This window comes from Gavialis gangeticus, unplaced genomic scaffold (genome assembly GCF_001723915.1).
Source record: "Gavialis gangeticus isolate Ggan-Ray unplaced genomic scaffold, GavGan_comp1, whole genome shotgun sequence".
Taxonomy (NCBI): Eukaryota; Metazoa; Chordata; order Crocodylia; family Gavialidae; genus Gavialis; species Gavialis gangeticus.
Genome location: NW_017729015.1, coordinates 8888924 through 8908545, shown reverse-complemented (window position 1 = coordinate 8908545; position 19622 = coordinate 8888924). Strand labels below are relative to the sequence as shown.

Here is a 19622-nt window from a genome sequence, read left to right as displayed (position 1 = left end):
TTTTTTTTTTTTTTTTGACCTGCCATCACAGTCTGACATGGCTACCACGTATGAGCATTCAGGATAGTCTTGTACACCCAATGGAGTTGGCTGAAATTCTAGTGATGACATAAATGAAAAGCTGCTCCGTTACCACAATCCTCGATGAAATTGTGGTCTTTGCACAGATTTTGGAGTGTTCTTTGTTTAATGCACATTGGTCTTTCCACTCAGCTCTGGGGCAGGCCTGCGAAAGAACTAGACGTCACTATCTGTGAACTGCACATGTAAGGAGTCATGTGCTGGGTGGGGCCGTTCTACCAGTTCCTTCCTTGATCAATGCTGTCCCGTATATTATCAACTCTACTTGTAGAAGGACTGAGCTTCAGTGACCAGTAAAGGAGCTGTGCTCGCAGTTGCTCTTGCTGTTCTTTGTAGCATTGCTGCTATTAATCAAGCATTTAACAGGCTTATTATATATTTTTTTTCTGATATCTGTACTGAAATGGCAAAAAGGAGAGAAGCCTAGTCATCAGGATTGCATTCTGTCACGAAGCGAATAAGAGAAGGAACTATCTGTGTGGACATATATTCTTAAAACATATTAATTACAATTTTAAGCTAAGGAAAATAGTTGTCTTGCTATGCTTGTTATAACAGACTAGAGCAGTTGTTGGCAACCAGGCACAAGTGAAATGTAAGCCTTCTCTTGATGTAGTCCGTGTCAATTAATAAGACCCTTAAACAATTGCATAATTCCAAGTTGTCTTTTAAATCTTTAGAATATTTTCAGGAAAGCTTTTGCTGGGGGACATTCCAGAGAGGAATTTCCTCCAAGTACTTACACACCATTAAATTTGTTATAACTTTTCCCCCTCTTAATGTTGGATCATTTTATAAACCCAGCCTTCAGTTTGACACAAATGATCTGGCTTCAGCAGATGGTAAGCTACTGTTTTCTCCCTCATTTAAATAGAAAAGCTGTACTGTGGCGAAAGGATGAAGGAGAGGAGCATGGTACTGCTGACATACAGTAGATTACTGGGCCTGGTCTAGTGAGAATTAAATCTAGGCAGTGACAATGTACCATCTGGGTTGTAGTATTGGGTGGGTTTTTATTTTCCTTCTTTGTTGTTATTGAGTGTAAATCTTAAAGTAATTCCAGTGGAAAGATATCTCTGCTTCTGCTAGCATAGTGTCACTATTTGATTGACTGCCCCCTTAGTCTGTTTAGGACCCAAAACACAGTGATTTGTCAAGTAGCTAAATAACATTTAAAATACATTCTGCCTAGGATTTAAGTTCCCACTTGTAGGGACTCTAACCACATTTTGTCCAGGTAAATGAGCAAGCACACTTTGTATTTCTGTTTAAAAGAAAACCTCCCCCATGTACTTCATCACCAGAAGCTTTGACACGCTGGTGTAGAAGGTGATGTATGCAGAAGTAGCTTTAAAATTAATCAGTATTTTTGTCAATGTGGACATTTAACACTGCCTATAAAAATGCCGGTAGCATTGTCAATGGAGCACTTTCACTCTAAATTATTAACTATTTTTGAACCTGTTGAAAGGAAATATTTTGTACATCTAGCAGTCTCTGAATTTATTGATTCCATCTGTCATCTAGTCAAACAATTCTGCAGTATTTTGGGGGCTGTACAATGAGGCTGAGGTGCAGTGTGAGCAAACTGAGCCTGAGACTGCTGCTGAATTTGTAGAGGTTGCACTGGGTTTCTTTCTAAACTATTTAAATAATGTTCTTGAACGTCATTTTTTGAGCCCTGCTAAGAAGCTCTCAATGCATATTTTCCAAAGAGAATTCTGTTAGAGTACTTGGGTTGTCATTAAATAAAGATCTACCATTTTCAGATGTTCCTTATGAAAATTGACCTATTGTTATAAGTAGCAGCAACCAAAGTTACTTTAATTGGAAGATACTTGAAACTAAACAGACAACAGGTTTTATTAGTCTGAGCATCAAAACAGGAGTGGGGACATTTTACACGCTAGGCTTAAAAGGCAATTTACTGGAATTAGATGGAATGGTTTTGAGGCAAAGTGTTTAATTTGTACATTTCACAGGTACTTAATGTGGGACAATGGGCTTGTCTGGATGTAAGATCTGATGTTTGCTGTGAGAAGATGCTCAAATAGAAATCAAACTGATTGTCTGTTTTTTGTCCTGAGACGTCTCACTTCCAGTTTAGTTTGCCCCTTTTACAATACCTTTCCATATGGCCTTTTTTTCCCTTCTGGCTTGTGCAGTCCTTTAATGAGTCTAGAAGAATAAAGAAGGGTGTTTTTTTTCTTTTTATAAAATAGGAGAATGGCAGGCTAGAACGCTTTGTGGGCGATTTTTATCTTTTACTGGACCTACTGTACAGTTGGGAGAAACAGAGATGAGCTTTTGGGTACCAATGTACCCTTCCTCAGGTCTCTCATTTTTCCTGCAGTTCCATGCCGCAACATCACCCAAACATTACCATTGTAAAGTCATGAAATTTGTCAGAGGAATTTATGCAGGTACAGGCTTAAAAATTACTATCTTAGTTACTTTTTAAACATGGACAAAACTAAAGTACGTGTCCTTTTAATTAAAATCCTTGTTTTATCATTTTCATGGTCTATTGCTGCAGCAGTGTGTGGTTTGTTTGTTTTTTCCTTTTCATAAGGGCACACGCTTTCTTAGGTAAAAGGGATCCAAAGCAGTATATGGTATCAAGAATAATTTTATTTTCTATAGCCTAACTTGTGTACTATATAATTACACAATTCTGTATATTATCAATAGAAGTTATTTTTCAAAGACCAAATTATCTTTGTTCCTTTTATTCTTCTGTTTTTTTTATTTCAAGAGACCAAAACCTTGAAGTTGAACGGTCAGTTCTGTAACATAAACTTTGACATGATTTGGATGCTCAGCATTGATGGCAGGAATAAGTAACTGTACCTTGTCTGAATAATAAATGTGTGCTTGCTTCTGAGTAAATGTTAACTAATGCACACTAAAGCAGTTCTCAATCCTTGAGACGCACTGTGATAGCTAGCTACTGAGCTACTAACATTATTCTGAGTCATTATGACAATTGACCTCAGCTATATTTGGCTTTGATGTGACATCTTTTGTTAGTTGTCTAAATTTATATCTTCTTCCAAATGAAGATCTTATGAAAACAGATAGATGAACTGTGAAGGAGTGACTTAGTGTCCCTCAACCTAAGGTTTGAAATATCTGGATGCCCTGGCAAGGGCATATCCAGGATCAGCCAGACCTTCCAGCTTTTCCAGTTAGATCATTCTAAGTTACAGCAGTTTAGCATGAATGCCCTGGGAGAAGTAGCATCTGAGACTCCAAAACCCAAAGGCGCGTCTGCACTTTTTGTAATGACATTAAAAGCTCCCAGGTCAGTGTTGTATTGGGGATTTGCACCAGTGTCCTTGACTGAAATGTCTCCTTTCCCTCCATAAGCATAGCCCAGGGGTGAGCAATTATTTTGGGTGGAGGACTGCTTACCAAGTTTTGGCAAGCTGTTGAGGGCCACATGGGTAGCCCCACCCTTTGACAGGTGCCCCACCCCTGGTTACCATCTTGTGACTGGAAATCTTGCTTCCTAACCCCTGACCTTTGCCCCTGGAAGTACTCCTTTCAGCAAGGGGTTTTGCCATCTCAGAACCAGAAAAATACCAAATTATATTCTAAAAAGTGAACATCTAAAACGTTCATTAATTTGATTTCAACAAATATTTTTTGTCCTGGTTTACATGTCTTTGTCTAGTGTACATAGAGGTGACTGTATAGAATAGCTTAAAATGAAGTCTTATGCTTGTATATTGTGGGGGGTGGGGGATATATGGGGTGGGTTTAGGTTTGTTGTGGGTGTGTGCATATGTGGGGTGTGGGGGAGAGTTTGGGTGTCTGTTTAGGGTAGATAGGTGTGGGGTGAGGTAGCATGTAGGTGTGTGTGGATATGTGGGGTGCTGGTGGGTATGGTGTTTCTGGCAAGCTGGGTGGTTGGGGTGTGTGTGGGGATGTGGGTGTGGGGGCCTGCGTGTATGGTAATGCGAGGGGGTGCACATGTATGGTCGAGTGTGCAAGTGGGACTCACCCTACAAATGAACACACAGTGCTGCTGTGCACCCACCCACCCACACACCCTTGAAAGATGAGTAGGGAAACAGTGGAGGCAGGGAGGTAAGTGATGCTTATCTTGAAAGAAGAGTGGAAGGGCACGTGAAAAAACAGAGATCTCTTCCAAGTGTATTCAGAGAAGATTCAGCTGATTTATCAGGTATATTTTGCCTTTATTCCAAATCCAATTTTTCCTTTTGCTGTGGATTTACAAAATGACACAGGAGCTCTTAAAACTTGAAAATGCCTTTAAATAATTTGAAATAAGCATTTTTCTTTGAGGTCCACTATTTTCTGGAAAACGACAGTTATGCCCTCAGAAGTGTGGGCAGTGGGTCAGAACTGAAATTGGGTCTTATTCTGCCTTATTTCTTTCTGTTGGATATTCTGAAGTAAATTTGTGAGAAGGGCAAGGCATCAATATTATATGTAAGCAGCAGAAGAACTTATAAAATGTTAGAAGAGCAGTTTGGCTTCAAAAAGAAAAATCTCACAAATAAAATGCTAGTTAAGATTAGGTTAAATTATCCTAAATCTGTCTGTTTGGCAAGCATGAAGTAGCTCATTGGTGACGGCCTAACTGAACTGTATCAAATTGTAGGTCAGGATTTGGAGGTCCTAAGTGTTCAGAGGAAAGATTGAGTTCAGTAAAGGTGGCATTAAAGCATTTTGGAAGTATCTGTGACTCACTAATGCATGATGATAGTTTTTTCCTCTTCATTAACGCAAGAGTAGTGGAAGTGTACTAGTGGGAAGAAAGAGAAAAAAGAACAATAGAGTTTTCTCTGAAATCCCCTTGAAGGTTAAGTATCATTGCATTGATTTGTGCTGACCTAAAAAGGGCAGTGAGCTTCTTAAAGCTTTTCTGTTGCTCTTCAGTTTCTTTGCCTGTTGTGCTTACTGGCTGTCTAGCCTTGACATACCCATCCATAAGCTTCCAAAATAGTGTCCGTAGCCTGTTACTAGTGGTTTTATGCCTTAGTGATTTGAATTAACAGCAGTCTCTTCCTGCTGGCAATTCAAATATTTCAAGATCAGCTTCACAATTTTAGTTTTTGATATCTTAAAAACCATATTATTGAAAGCTGGTAGGGAGAATAGTGCATTTTTGTTGTGAATACTTCTTACAGCATCTTAATTGCAAATGATTTCACTTGATTCTTATGTTGTGTGTATATCTGGGCATAAAGCCCTGTGAAACCCCGTCTAGCATAGAATAGTGCAGTTTACTAGGAGCACATGAAAGCAATCTTCTGCTCCTGTGCTAAATTCCTGTAGAATTGAATCTTATATTCCAGTCACTGTATCCAGTTGATCCAAAATATCATCTAAGACTCTGGAATGAGCTTCATGATCGACAGCTCTGCTCATCAAACGCAGTGTAACTTTCCATCCCAAAGACAAAGTTTATTTGTGCGCAAGGGGAGACTTTTCCGGTGTAGTAAGGGCTCAAAGAAACGTCTCAACTGTAAAACAAACAGCCTGAGAAGTTGAGGATCATTGCAGACCTTGCTATCTTTTGCTCCATCTGCAAGGTGTACACACCCTGTTAATTATAACATATTTAACAAAAATATACCACCGGGTATATGTAATAAAAAGAAAAACCCCCAAACACTACCAATACCTATGTTTCTTGCTTCAGCCGGAGAATCGGAGGATTCATGGAGCATACTGACAAAAACTGTTGTTTTATGTCCTGGAAGATGCTAAGTCCCCTGGTGCAGAGGGTGGGATGATTAGAACCTGCACTTCATAGAAGGTAGCTCTTCAGAACTGAAATGTTGAAAAGGCCTCAGGTCTTCAGAGCTGCAGATGTGCATCGTCAGTGCAGCAGGTGCCTAAACATGACTTGGAAGTGGTCTGCAGGATGTAAGGATGTCTCTTGAGAGGGTAGCACAGGAAGCTTATGTCTGCATTTCAACATGTGGGTCTTATCTCAGAATTGAAGGTGTTTCCTATTAACAGTATCTTCCCTGAATATTTAACAAGCTACCTGCGTAGGAAACTCTTGCTGTGAGCTATGCTCAGGGATTCCAGGGGATAACAAACTAAGTGTTTATCAAGAAGCTTTGTATAGCTAAGGCTTAGGAAATGCATGTGGAATTAAACAATGCGGTATCTTTTGATTTTATTTTTTTTATTACTGCTTTTTAATTTTACAAGATAAAGCCTTAGTACATATGCTTTCAGGTGAAAGCATGAAAATGAATTTTAAATGTAAAACTTCAGAGGGAGCGTTCAGTGAGCCCTAAAAGCATGGTGGACCAGAGTACATCAGGGTCTTGTGCAAGTACGTGACTATGCCCAGCACGTTGCTGTTTGGTGCTTTGCTGATCACTAGATGTTTATTGGGAGGGGCCGTGAGAGGAAGTATTTGTACAGACCCATCTCCACATTCCTGGCTCTATGAAGTATGCTGGCCTGAGAGAAGAAATGGAATGACATAAATCCCAGGGGACAAAGGAAATGCATGGAGATGTTTGTTCATCTAAAAACAAGACCCACCTTTTGGTACTAGGGAAAAAGCATGATCTATGACTGCACAAGAATTGTTCCTTTGTTAACATCTAACCAAGTAAACAGAACAGAGACTTTGGAAAGGAAGTGCCTATTTGTAGTTTCTTGTGTTTACTTTGCTCCTAGCAGCCCCTTAACCTAAAGAGCCTTGTTTTACCTTTATGTGGTGGGAAAGTAGGGCTGGAAGGGACCTCAGGAGGTCATCTAGTCTGTTTAGTGTGGGTTTCAAATATGTTTTTTCTGAATGTGTTCCATGCAGAGTAACGACAAAGCACGTTTGTTTTGGCAGCCTAGCAAAGGAATTCTCTTTTACCGAATATTAATGCTTGCATAATATGCCTGTATTTGACTCAGTGGTGTAATTAAGTGCCATCCCTTCATGGGATGTCCCAGCAAGTTGACCATTGGTGGAAGTTTAGTGTGCATTTTTTTTTCCTGATACACTCTTTGTGCTTGGTAGATTACTGTTCAGTTAGTTAACATTTCCCTGTTTCTGAACTCCTGTCCTCATATTTAGCTCAGGAACTTAGAGGTGGATTGCAAGTGCTTTAATTATCAGTTTCTTTTCATTTTGTGTGACAAGACTCAGAAGACTTGCAGGGCTCTTGTTGGATATGACAGAAAATAAGCAATGGAATGAGTATGCGGAGCTGCTGAGGTCCCAGTGCAGACCTAGGTGTATCATGTCTTGCACCTTTAGGATTATTTGTGTCTCCCCCTCTCTTACATCCTACTTTCCCTGTATTGATTGCTCATAGAGACCACAAAGTGAGACCCAGTGACATAGTAACTACGGCTGTTTTCTCCAGCAAGAAACCAGCTATATGAAATGGAGAAAAGTACTAGTTGCTTCTGCTGCTGAAATTTACTGTCCGTAATTTTCTGCATGAATCTCAAATGTCTTGCAGGGAAAAAAGTCTCCATTAAGCAAATATAGAACCTCTCCACTTAAATTATTAACATTTATCCCCTGAGCTGTATTTTCAGATACTTAGAAAGTACCATGCAGCTCTCTTTAAGGTAGAGCTGCATAGCACTATCTACATTTTATTTGAATTTTTATTAACTTTCTTGCAGAGGGGCTGTTATACGCTAAGGGGACCCTTGCCAGGCTTCTAAAAAATAAATGCACTAATTCAACACCCCTGATGATGATAAGGTAGCAACAGTAACATACCCGCTCCTGAGTAGCCCCAGCAAATACTCACATCACCTCTAGCCAGCTATGCTTCATGCTTCCTGCACATGCAGGATGAAATAGGCTTGGCAGCGCACCCTCAGAGCTACAGAGAGTGACTGTTATGAGCCCAGGTGGCCGAATGAGCTCCAAGACGATGTAGGTGTCTGCCATCTCCAATACCAGAGGGGCCTTCACTAAGTAACTATGGTAGAGGGGCTGAGCTAGGCCACAGCAGTGCAAGCTTAGAGTCTGTTAAAGAAGTAACTAGGTCACTTTTTTCTAATATTTTTGAAGGCCAGAAGTAACTCAAACTTGACTTTGAGACTGAGGCTGGCCAGTGGTGAAGACACATCTGTAAGCTGAGGGAATTGGATCCACAGTAGAAGTTTGAGTGTCAGATGTGACTCTCCCTGATGTAATTCTCACTCAAACAGTTTAATGCAGGCTTAGAAACAGTGGGTCGTTGTGTTTTCCCTGTTGTCGTGAACAGGCAAGGAGAAGAGCAGCGCAGATGGAAATCTAATACAAACAGTTCTTAAAGATGAAAGGATGTGCTTAGGTCCCTTCCAAGTGGTGGGAGGGTGCAGGGGCTCATGCAAGTAAACAGAAACCTATTGTTATTTTATCCTTATCTCACTCTTATGTGTAACACTTTCATTTCCTCCTTTGAAGCCTTTGTGAAACTAATGCAACAAAGGGTCCAGGCATGCATGATTTTTCAAAGCCTGTCTGAAAAGATGGGTGAAGACTTCTTTAGTTTGCTTTTTGTTGGGATATTTTCTTTCTTTTTTCGATTGATATTAATACCACTATGTCTGGATAAGTGTGGTAACTAGTCTGATTTCTAGCGCCTACTACAAAACAAGCTAGAAATGCTGTGTATGGACTGCATAACTTAGGGCAGTGGGTCTCAAACTGTGGTCCCCAGATGCTTTCTGGTGGTCCATGGATAGCTCAGTTGTGTGCTGCTGGGAACGAGAAAGTCAGCTGTTGATTCATGTCAAATGAGTTAAAATACATTAAATATTTTAATATTATGTTATCTTCTGAGCAGTTAGTTTAAGGTGACATTTATTTGACCATTGGTAGGTTGGAAGTATTGGCCCATCAATGGCAAATGGTAAGGGAGGGTAGAGATATCCACAGGGTACTAAGTTAGGACTCCAGAGATTGGGCGTCAGATAATCTTTCACTGAGAAGTTACTAGTTCAAATTCTTCCCAGGTGAGTCATGAATGAAATCTTATTCCACCTGATGGTAGTTCAGTGGCCAATAGGAAATGAGCGGAAATAGTATCTTCATAGAGTCTTGATTTTAGCTGTTGCTAGACCACTTCACATTTCAAAATCCCTTAGCGTAATGGACCTGTTGGCAACCTCAACCTTGTAAGAAAGGACTGTGAAGAGTGACCTAACTCATTCCCTTAGGGAGAACCCTGACATGGAGTGACTGAAGTGCTGTGTATTAGAATTATATCCATTAGGGTAACCATATGTCCCCAGTTTGGCTGTGACAATGCCAGATTTCAAAGGCAGGTCCCAACCAGTTGGTGAAAATTAAAATCAAAGTCCCAGAATTGCAGGGGCATGGGACGCAGTCTGGTGGGGAGGTGGAAAGGCATGGTGTGTGAGGCAGGCAGGTACCACGCTGCTCGTCTTCACCTCTTCCTCTGCTTGCAGCAGTGCCTCTGACCTTGGCGGGGAGTGAGGAGGGCAGCAGTGTCCTGGATTTCCCATGGCCACCCCACACTTAGTGCCAGTAGAGGACTTCTCCATCCACTGTGTTTAGCAAGGCAGTCGTCATGAGCAGCACATTCCTGTAGAGAGAGAACTCTGGAAATCCCAGTACTGAGTTTTATGTTGGAGAATCAACATAACTGGTCTGGGAGACTTGGAATACGAAGCAAATTCTGCACCTTGGGTGTTCAGAACAGTTGGTGCATACAATACAGAGTTAACATTTTTAGGACAACTCTTTTGTAATAGGTGAATCGCATTCTTATGCTTTTTTTCTGAAACATTTTGATTACTTTGGCAGCTAGTTCTAGGTAGAAAATGACTTAAAAAATTAATGACTGGGGGCAAATTCTGGTTCTGTTAAATGGCGTAATGGGGGAGCCAACACCGTGTCTGTTTCTTGATTCTAAGTGAGAAGCTGAATAAATGTTTCGGCAAGGTTTGGGCCAGTTTGGCTTGAAACAGACTTCAGCTTGTGGTCCCTATGTAAGCAGTGATAACTTGTTACTATAGAAACATGTGATGCAACTCTCCAAGATTAGTTCTATCCCCTCTAAAGCATGATTATCTCAGACCCTTTGAATAGATAGTCTTCTCATGTGACTTTCATTGTTTTTGCATCAATGGCTAGGTTAAAGTTGAAATAAACAGTGCATCAGATGAACAAAATGCACTTAAAAAAACTTCATTAGAAGAATAAATTTTATTCAGAAACTATTTTAATTTTAAATTGTGATGTTTTTACCATCCAGTGCAAGTCTCAACTTGTGTATGCTGAATTCCACAGCCCAGTAGGTTTACTTAACTGCTTAAAGACATATATAATTAAAATAATACATCTCTTACCTGGACCTCAGTAAATACTATTCTAAGCAATTCTGAATAGTGCAGCAATCTATCTTGGTAAAGGAGATGAAGAGGATTATTTTACTGCATTTGTGTATTTTCACTTTTTAATTTACCATTAAATTCTCTAGTCTGTTGCAGGGACACTTACTGTGGGTAGGCTATAAAATTTGCTCTAAGGTTGTTTTTCTTTTTTTTGCGGGGGGGGAGGGGGGTTGGTTTGTTTTGTTTTACCTCCTTGAAGAGTCTTATTGACAATACAAAATGCATATTTGGGATTTTCCTTTTGAAACTTCCTATTGCCAATAAAAAAAGAATGCTGTAATATTTCAGTAAGGGAGTACGTGGCTGCTCCAGAATTTTTTTGTGCAGAATGTCACTGAGAAATTGACTTAATGACATGCCTGTTCTCCCCTCCCTACTTTCCACAAAAATGTACAAGCAAAAAGTTCTGTTAGAAAGTAAAAACTGACCTGGGGAGTAGGGGACCTAAACTTAGACATGTCAGAGGAAGCTCCTACCTCCCTGACCTTGTTACTTGCTTTTGCATCTTTAAGTCTTCCACTCTTGTCATGTTTTGGCAGTAGCGCTCCTTGATTAGCACTCTTGATTAAGCAAGAGGGCTGCAGTGATCTCCATGAATTCTAAGAAATGCATGGGAAGGAAGTGATGTTTTATGCAAGAACTATTAACACATCTGAAACTTGTTTGGGTTTGTATAATCCCTAATATAAAAGATGTGTGAGCAGGCAGAGATCAAGGTGCCTCTATTGGAAAGATTAAACAGTGAATGGTCAGTGGCAAATTTTTTTGTATTTGGGATGCAGCAGTCCTGAGAAGAGTGGCTGTACATAAATGGTTCTTAGTGTTTGCTCTTCCCCATGCAACGGCTTAATGCATATGTGAACCCTGAAGAAAAGTTTTTCACCTTTTTAAACTCTCTTTTTATAGCTTCATCATGACAACAGAGAAGAGCTTAGTGGCTGAGCCCAAACATCCTAAGGAACAACAGCCAAAGGAGGAAGACGTAGCTGCTGAAACTCGTAAGCAAGAGTTTTCTTTGGAGGAAGAGGCTCCCCAACAGGCATCTGAGGGACATAATCAGCCTGGGCAGAAGCAGAAGGCCTCCAACGGTGATACCCCCACACACGAGGACCAGAGCAAGAAAGAACGCCGCACTTCTGAGGGTCGGGGCCTGTCGCGACTATTTTCATCGTTTCTCAAAAGACCCAAGTCTCAGATCTCTGAAGACGACAAAGAAGCTGAAACTCCAAAGGAACCAGGTGAAGGAGGCCAGAAAGAGAGAGACTTAGGAACCAGCCCTGATGAAGAGATTCTGTTGAAGGCTCCAATAGCTGCACCAGAGCCTGAACTGAAGACTGATCCATCTTTAGATCTTCATTCACTCAGCAGTGCAGAGACACAGGTAAGAAAACAAAAGAAAAAAATGGGTAAATAACAGGTGTTATAGATTCATTGTACTTGGTTTACTAGAGAGACAGATCGTACTTAAGATTATTTGGTAAATTAAGTAAAGTTTAGACACAGATAAAGTAGGCATTTGCTGCACCGCTAATTTGCAGAGCAGTAGGTTTTGCTTGACACCAGGAAATCCTGGTGTCAAAAAAAACCCCACGCCATAAAAAAGCAGGGTGGCATATGTGGTAGCAATGTGTGCTGCCTGAAATTGGAGCCTGGCTGCCTAGAGCCACAGTCCAGCTGCCAGCCAGGCTCCGGGCATCTGGATCACCACTGCTTCAGCCCAGGGAGGCTGCCAGGACCCCAGGTAAGGCCACTGGGGCCAGCACAGGGGGTCCTAGCCTGTTACAGATTTGTGCTGCTGCTTTTTTCCCCATGGCAACCGTACACCTCTGCTCGTGGGGACATGGCCATTAAGTGCATGTAAGCCCCTAGTGAAAGTTTAGGACCTCAGAGTCCTCAGCTGAGGTTACACCCTGTTTTTCTGGGGCCCCACAGATACTAACACTGAGCACTAAGTGTGGGTAGACTGGGATTTTTAAAGGATTGTAAGAAAATTAGAGAGACCTGGTTTCCAGGAACTCTGATTTTAGTTTTTTAGGCTAGATTACAAAACTTTAAAAAGGTTGATATAATTTCTACCTTAGAGATGAAAAACTGAAGCAAAGGATATAATAGACAATCAAAAGTAGCCATATGTTTTGGATCTTGGGTTTGAAATGCGGAGGTCAGGCAAAGGGTGCTTCTAGTTGGACACCTAAAGATTGATGGCCAATTACTTCTTTCTTTTTTCTTTCTTTCTGTCTTTGAGGGGAAGCCACATAGTAGGCAAGTGGCAGAGCCTGGGATGGAATTCAGCTCTCTTTAGTTTTGTCTATATGGCACGCACAATACATTGTTATGTAAGGATGGGCCAACTCAGGTGCCAGAGATAGTATAGCCATGTTGGTGCAGGTTAATTAGCTCCATTGAGAAACAGGGATCATTAGCTTAGTGGAACGCTACATTAGCTCAGGCTCATTTTTTGCTCCGAACTGGCTCAGGTATTTTAGCCCAGCCCAGCCCTGCCCTGTGTCTTGTAAAGAAACCCTTAGGTTTCACACCACTGGCTTAAACACTTGTTCACACTGCCTGACACTAGTGTTGCATGTCAGTGAGGTAAAGATGAAGTCTACAGCCCATGTCTTTTGATTTGAATTTTAGAGAAATACGAGCTCAAAGGTTAAATGATTGCCAAACCTAAGAATTTTGTCCCACTTCTGTGAGAATATTCTGTGTACCTAAATACTAAAGCATGCACTCTTTTCATGCAAGTGTGACAGTCTGTTATTTTAATACACGAGTAAGCTAATTTGCCGGCTGCCTTGCCTACAAGATTCAGTTTCAGGTAGGGGAAGAATCTGACTTATCTGAAATGAGATGCCAGTAACGGATTATGAAGACCTGCACAGTTTAATCAATCCTCTTTTCTTTCATGCTTTGATAATTTCAATCAATCACTGTAACTGTTAGTGTATCATTAGATTTCATAATTAACACCCAGTTGAACTCTTCTTTATTCAACTTGTGTCAGAGCTATTGTTTCAGGTACTTTGCTCAGGGAGATGGTACTATGTTGATTTACATTTCAGTTATTTTCAACTAGCAGGGGCAGAAATATAATTCAAGGAAAAAAGTATAGATTAGAGAGAGCAGGTTACAGGCTTAGAGAAAAGCACTGGTGGTTTGAACTCCTGAGAACTGGGCCAGTTTGATCTCTGGTGGATTTTAATTACCTAAAGTTACATCTGTTCAATCAATATGCTGTTTGTATGACACTACTTGCTTGAAACATTTAAGTAATAGATTTGTGTGTATTGTGGGGTTTCAGCCTGCTCAGGAGGACAGAAAAGAAGATCAGGACCCAGACATCAGAGACCTTGAGATTAAGGAAGACAGCAGTGTGCAGGAAGAGTGTTCCAGGGCAGAGGTGAAAAGAGAGAACCCGGAGACAAAGGCAGACAAAGACTTAAAGGCCACCCAGAGAACAGTGAAAAGACACAGAAACATGCACTGCAAAGTTACTTTGCTGGATGACACCATTTTCGAGTGTACTATGGATGTAAGTGCTTTTGTTCTTTCAGAATGTACAGATGGGAGAAGCTGAAAGTTGCACATAAATAAGGGTCTAATAGCATGTTAGTGAAGTGAATGGCAAAACTTTGTTGGAGAAGAATCATACCATAAGCTATAATAATTATTTACAATGTACAAAAAATGGTCTGACACTTTGGAAGTTACCAAAAAAAAAAAAAAAAATGCTTGGCTAGTTGAAGGCATTTAAAAAAAAAAAAACGTTATCATCAGTGTCGCCCCCCTACCCCCCCCAGCTCTTGATGTTTCAGACTACAGTTAGATTTTGATATCCTACTAAGGTTCAACTGTATGTCTAAATATTTTCTGGCTTTTGGTTGAACAATGTGTATTGTCAGCTGGTTTTATGTGCTTTGGCAGGCTTTTCTTTCAGCTCAGAATAGCTTAGAAATATAAGATTACATTGCTGCTGACTAATAACCAGAGAACAATTTCAGCAAAGCTCATCACAGAAAAAATTTAGATTGCTTCCACATGAACTTTTGCCAAAATATTGTTTGTGGTCCTTTTCTGTTAATCAAATTCCTCCTGTTTATACACATCAGATCTTGAAAGACTTAGCTGAGATGCTTACTAGGCATAACTCTTTCATTTATTTATTCTCACATCAATGTTTATAGGAATTCTTACTGAATGGTTACAGTAGTATTGCTGGCAGTCCACACATGCTCTTGACTTAGCCCTCATGAGGGAGTGGGCTGTTTTTAAATACCCACTAACAGAATTGATGGCCCACAAGGCATTTTGTGTTTCTACATAAAAAATCATAGCAAAATGACAATGTTTTGCATATTGTTGAATATGTTTGCACTAAACAGGTATATAATTTAGAATCCACATCAAAGGAACTCCAGTCGTTCTGTAATGCTGTCTGAATATTTTTGGTTTTACGTTATTTTTATTATATACTATTTCATCAGATAACGTGCTGTGACAGGAGTAAAACATTTATCAGAGATCTCGACCTCAGTCTCTGAATATTTGGCCCAAATGTTAAAAAATCAGATCTTTAGCACTTGAGATTTCATGAATGTGTTAAAATCTGAATCTGCTAGTTAAGTTAAGATTACAGAATTATAGATGCCCATTTGTGGTCTGTTTTAGTCCTGGGGCTTTTTGTGCAGAGCAGTTCCGTGGATGTACAAATAGGTCACTGTATCAGTGTTTGTAATACTGATGCTGTTGCTTTTGCACAGAATTGGCTACTTAAATTTTAGCACTGGATCATCAGTATTTAGGGTATGTGTGGGTTGTAAAGGTGGGGATTTTAAATGAGCGCAGCCTATAAAGACCTTGGTTATAAAGTTGACATCCATAGGAAAGAAACTTCAAGCATTGTGGATGAGCAATGGGTTCAGTACTGCTGCCCTGGACCGTGTGTTATTTTTACGTTTCATATACCACTGCCTGGAGCTGCGCTTGGTTGGTTGTTTTTAAAAAAAAATTATATTTCCTCGTGATTTCTGCCTCCTCCTTAACTTGTATGATCGGTTGATGATAGCATGAGGCAGTATGACAGCTGCTATTACCTCACCCTGGGTAACAAGGTAAATCTATTCCACTATATAACTCAGAAAATTATGGTAAAGTTAAAGATCAGATTGTATAACACTCTCTTCTGTGTAAACATATATTGATGCAACTTACTCCCATTGTCTTTACTTCCAACATAATCTCACCAGTTTGTGAGAAACCAGTTAAAATTTATATGGGAAAGAGTTGCGAAGGTGTGGCTGAGTAAATCAGTGCAAAATGCCTTCAGGAAGAATAAACTTCTCCAACCCTTCTTTCCAAACTGTTGGTCAGAAAGTAGAATTTTGATTCCCTCCAACATCTCTCTATTTTTCAATTGTTTTAGCTCCAATTCTTTAAAAAAAAACCCTGAGCAGTATATTTTTTCAAGTAAGCTATACACTCTCAAGGGCTCACTGGTATTAATTTTAAAGGAGGGATGTTTCTTTGATCACCAGTACATATGAGCACTCAGTAATAATACTTAACAAAAACCAATGGGCAAGACTAAATAAAATGAAAAAGGGCAGAAAGCTTTCATCAGCAAATTTGTTTTGCCTTAGTGGGGGCGTAGACCTTTTCAGTTCCTAGAAATCTTTCCTTTTCATCAGAGCCTCCAGCAGACTGAGATGTTTCTGGTAATAGTTTTATGCTCTGGACAGGTTTCTTTTGTACTGTACTATAAAAGGACTCTTATTCCTATGCGGACAAAGTTTGTCCATTTTTTTTTTTTTGTTCCTGCAGAATATCTGAAGGAGTGTTGGCCAGATGCTTTCATAGACCAGAAAAGAGTGAGGTGAATAGTAGCTATTGGAGTATAGAGGGAGCAAAATTTTAGCAATAGTGTTTGATCCCAAGAGCAAAGTAGGAATTTTTCAGGCAAGGCTGCTACAATCATGAAGCTGAAGTCTGAAAAATGTTTGCTGCTCCTGTGATTTGCCAAGTAACAGCTCTACCCCTGGAGCTGTAAATCCTTTTACAGCTTGAACAGCTGTTCCCTCTCTGCCAGTCTGTTTCCGTCTCAAAATATCCGAGGTTCAAATTATCTAGATGTCCATTATTTCTACAGACTATTTGCTGGAATTTAGTAGTTGGGTCTAATCCATATTCATTTTTCCCAGTCTCACAATTTTCACTCATTTTTGCTGCATGAACATATTGTACCATTGAAAGTAGTTTTAAATAGTCAAATAATTACAATATTTTAGGAGTGCAACCTGTACTCTGCATGTCCTCATGCTGAAAATGCTATTATGCTGAAAGCCTTAAGTAGAAAACCTCCCTGGAACATTACATTTATGTAATACTTCACTTCTAGAATTAATTCTAAACAGATGAATATTCTCCTTTTTATAAAGGAGTTCTCAGACATGGGCATTGTGCCTTGTCCATTCCAGCAATTGCAAATAGTTTTGGAACCCAGAGGTCATACTCCTTTGCTCAAACCAGCAGAACATACTGCCTCTGAAAAAACAAGCATGTCAGAATAAAAAGTTCAGATAAATCAGAAATCTACCTGGTCATCACTTAATGAATATCTACTTGTTTTAGCATTTTTATACTGGCACCTATCACTGAAGTGAGAGCATCTTCTTGCAGCATTTTTTCAAAAAAACCTTTAGCTACACAATGCTCTGCATAACCATTTTTCAGATAGTAAGCTGAGGCACAGATGAAGTGACCTTTAGGACAGTGAGTAAAAGGTTTGGGATTATCTTCTTTTATTCTAAATACTTTCTTTTTCCATACCAGCCATGCTTTGGATTGTTAGAATCTGATTCTGCTGGCCCAAAAGAAATACCTCAGCCATAAATTGCTGAGGTGGTATGAATTGGAGTTTTGGAGCTATTTTAATGCTCAGAAATATGTTCAGGAGTTCTCTGACTTCTGTGGGGTAGCAGGGGAAAGGCTTAAGATGGTGCATAATAGGGAATCTTTTGGTTGTCTGCAGAAACATGCCAAGGGACATGATCTGCTAAGAAAAGTATGTGAACACCTCAATCTTTTGGAAGAAGACTACTTTGGACTCGCCATATGGGACTCTCCAACTGCCAAGGTAAGCAAATGCTTGTTGAATTACAAGCCACAACCAATGGTTAACTTTGTCCTGATTTGAACAACTGGTCAAGAAAATGTATAAATGTCCTAAATTGGGGCTGTTGCATATATGGCCATGTCATCCAGCCTATGGGGTTTTTGGAGGGGCTGAGACTTCAGGGATGGGCCCGTGGCTTAATTCCTGGTCCCACTGGGGATGCATTTCAGGGTGGTAGGCCAGTGATGGCTGTGTCAGCCCTGCTGCCACTTACCTTGCCACTGGAGATGGGTCCAGATCTGGCCTGCAAGGTGCTCTATCATCTCAACCCAGCTCAAGGGACCAAATGAGTTTAATGCTTTTAAACTAAAAATAATTTATCTGTAATTTGATTTTTTTTTTTTTCAAAGTGCTGACAAACTGCATTTAAAGGGGTAATGATTGGGAGTAAAACAGAATAATCTTCTATAAAATAGTACAATGTGTGCTTTGCTAATGGTGGAAGCAAAGCAAACCTGGGGTAAAATGTATTTTAATGAAACCACGTGCAGAAATAGCTTATATTCTGGTCCTTGATAAAAATTACTGTTGTTGACTTGTAAAGCTACAACAGAGGACTTAAGAGTCCCAGCTGTTCACGAGTACCAGGGAAAACAAGTTTTTCTTTCCATCAAAAAAACCCCAACAAATGTGTTATGGTGAATGTAACGGATGAAGCAAGGGAGTAAAAATCGAAGCTATGGAAGCAGGCCATGAACCCTGAAGGATTTGGGGGAGAATTTCTCCCTGATGAGTGAGTTCCATGTATTTATTGAAGACGGTATGCTGAGCAACAACCAGCAGCAAAAATTGGTTGTATTTTACAGATAAATAAGCCTATAGGATTTGACTGTGCATTTACAAGTAAAAAATTATGTAGAATGGGTTCTCCTTCTGTCTCCAAAGATGCCTCTGTTTTTAGCACCCCCCCCATAACTGACGCTTCTGTCACTGCCATAACTGATATGGGTTTAATCTCAGGCTTGTTTAATTTTACTCTGCCTGGGCATTCTTCTTGTCTAGCATCATGGATATTCTTCTAATGTATGTCTAAATGAACTAGTCAATTAGTATATGAATGGCAACAACTTATTCCCTGAGCCCTGCTGTTTTGCTGCACCATGCTAGCTGCTTCAGCTGTATGGGGAAGACAAAAAGGAAGACCTGTAAGTGGTTCAAGACTTAATTCCTTTGTACGTTCACCACAGAAGAACCCCCCCCGTCGAGTTGCATATGTAAATTCCACACCTGCTGTGTGCATCAATGAGGGGAAAGAGTTTAGGAAATGTGTAGAGGTATCATTAGACTGTAGGATATACCTAATTTCTGCAGAAACCAGACATGAAAAATATGTATGGATGAAAACAGACAGTTACTTGATTCAAAGTGTGGAAAGTGTTGCTCTTTTTTGAGGACTTTTCAGAATGGGAAAACATATAGCACAGTTGCAGAAATTTCTTCAGCCTTTTTGTAAGGTGTGGTAAGAGGTAATTTGGGATTAATGTTTCAGACTGCAGCTTGTCTTTGACAGAAGGGATAGAAAATACCAGAAGTGTGTAATTTTAAGAAATATGTTGCTTTTAGTGTGTTTGTGGAGTAGAAAAGACGTTTTTGATACTGAAACTTATGCAGTGTAATTTTCCTATTGGCACTTTAACATCCTGTGTATCTTTTTAATAACCCAGAGCGCGTGACAGAAATGTTAACTGCAACTTTATTTAGGCAAGAACTCAGTCCCCAGATATGTTGAATTCAGATCAGTGGCTGACTTCAGCATTGAACCCAAGACCTATTGTAACTTAATATTCTGACTACCTGTTTGTTGCATATAATGCAGTTGCTTATGATGAGAAGGGTTATTATGGTGGGAAGAAGTAGCTAAATCATTAGAACATAATATTTGTAAATTTTTTCTTATGAGTAATGAAGTGTAGTTGTTCATATCAGCTGATGCCTGGGCTTGGTCTCCATTGGTTTTGATGTACTTCCTTGTATTTGCAGTGTGATTTTCCCCCCCCCCCCCCCCCCCCCC

At 40.0% G+C, this 19622-nt stretch overlaps 1 protein-coding gene across 19 annotated transcripts in view; it reads left to right on the top strand.

The window, feature by feature from the left end:
- The window catches only part of EPB41 (erythrocyte membrane protein band 4.1), a 180182-nt gene that overhangs the window by 77612 nt on the left and 82948 nt on the right, over positions 1 to 19622 (top strand). For 18 of the 19 annotated variants that reach the window (XM_019512155.1, XM_019512153.1, XM_019512152.1 and 15 more), the window contains exons 2-4: positions 11344 to 11818; positions 13742 to 13972; positions 17468 to 17572. In XM_019512155.1, the coding sequence (XP_019367700.1) occupies positions 11351 to 11818; positions 13742 to 13972; positions 17468 to 17572 (804 nt within the window). In that variant the 5' untranslated portion in view covers positions 11344 to 11350. The remainder of the gene's footprint in view (positions 1 to 11343; positions 11819 to 13741; positions 13973 to 17467; positions 17573 to 19622) is intronic. The other variant, XM_019512162.1, reaches the window with a different exon arrangement.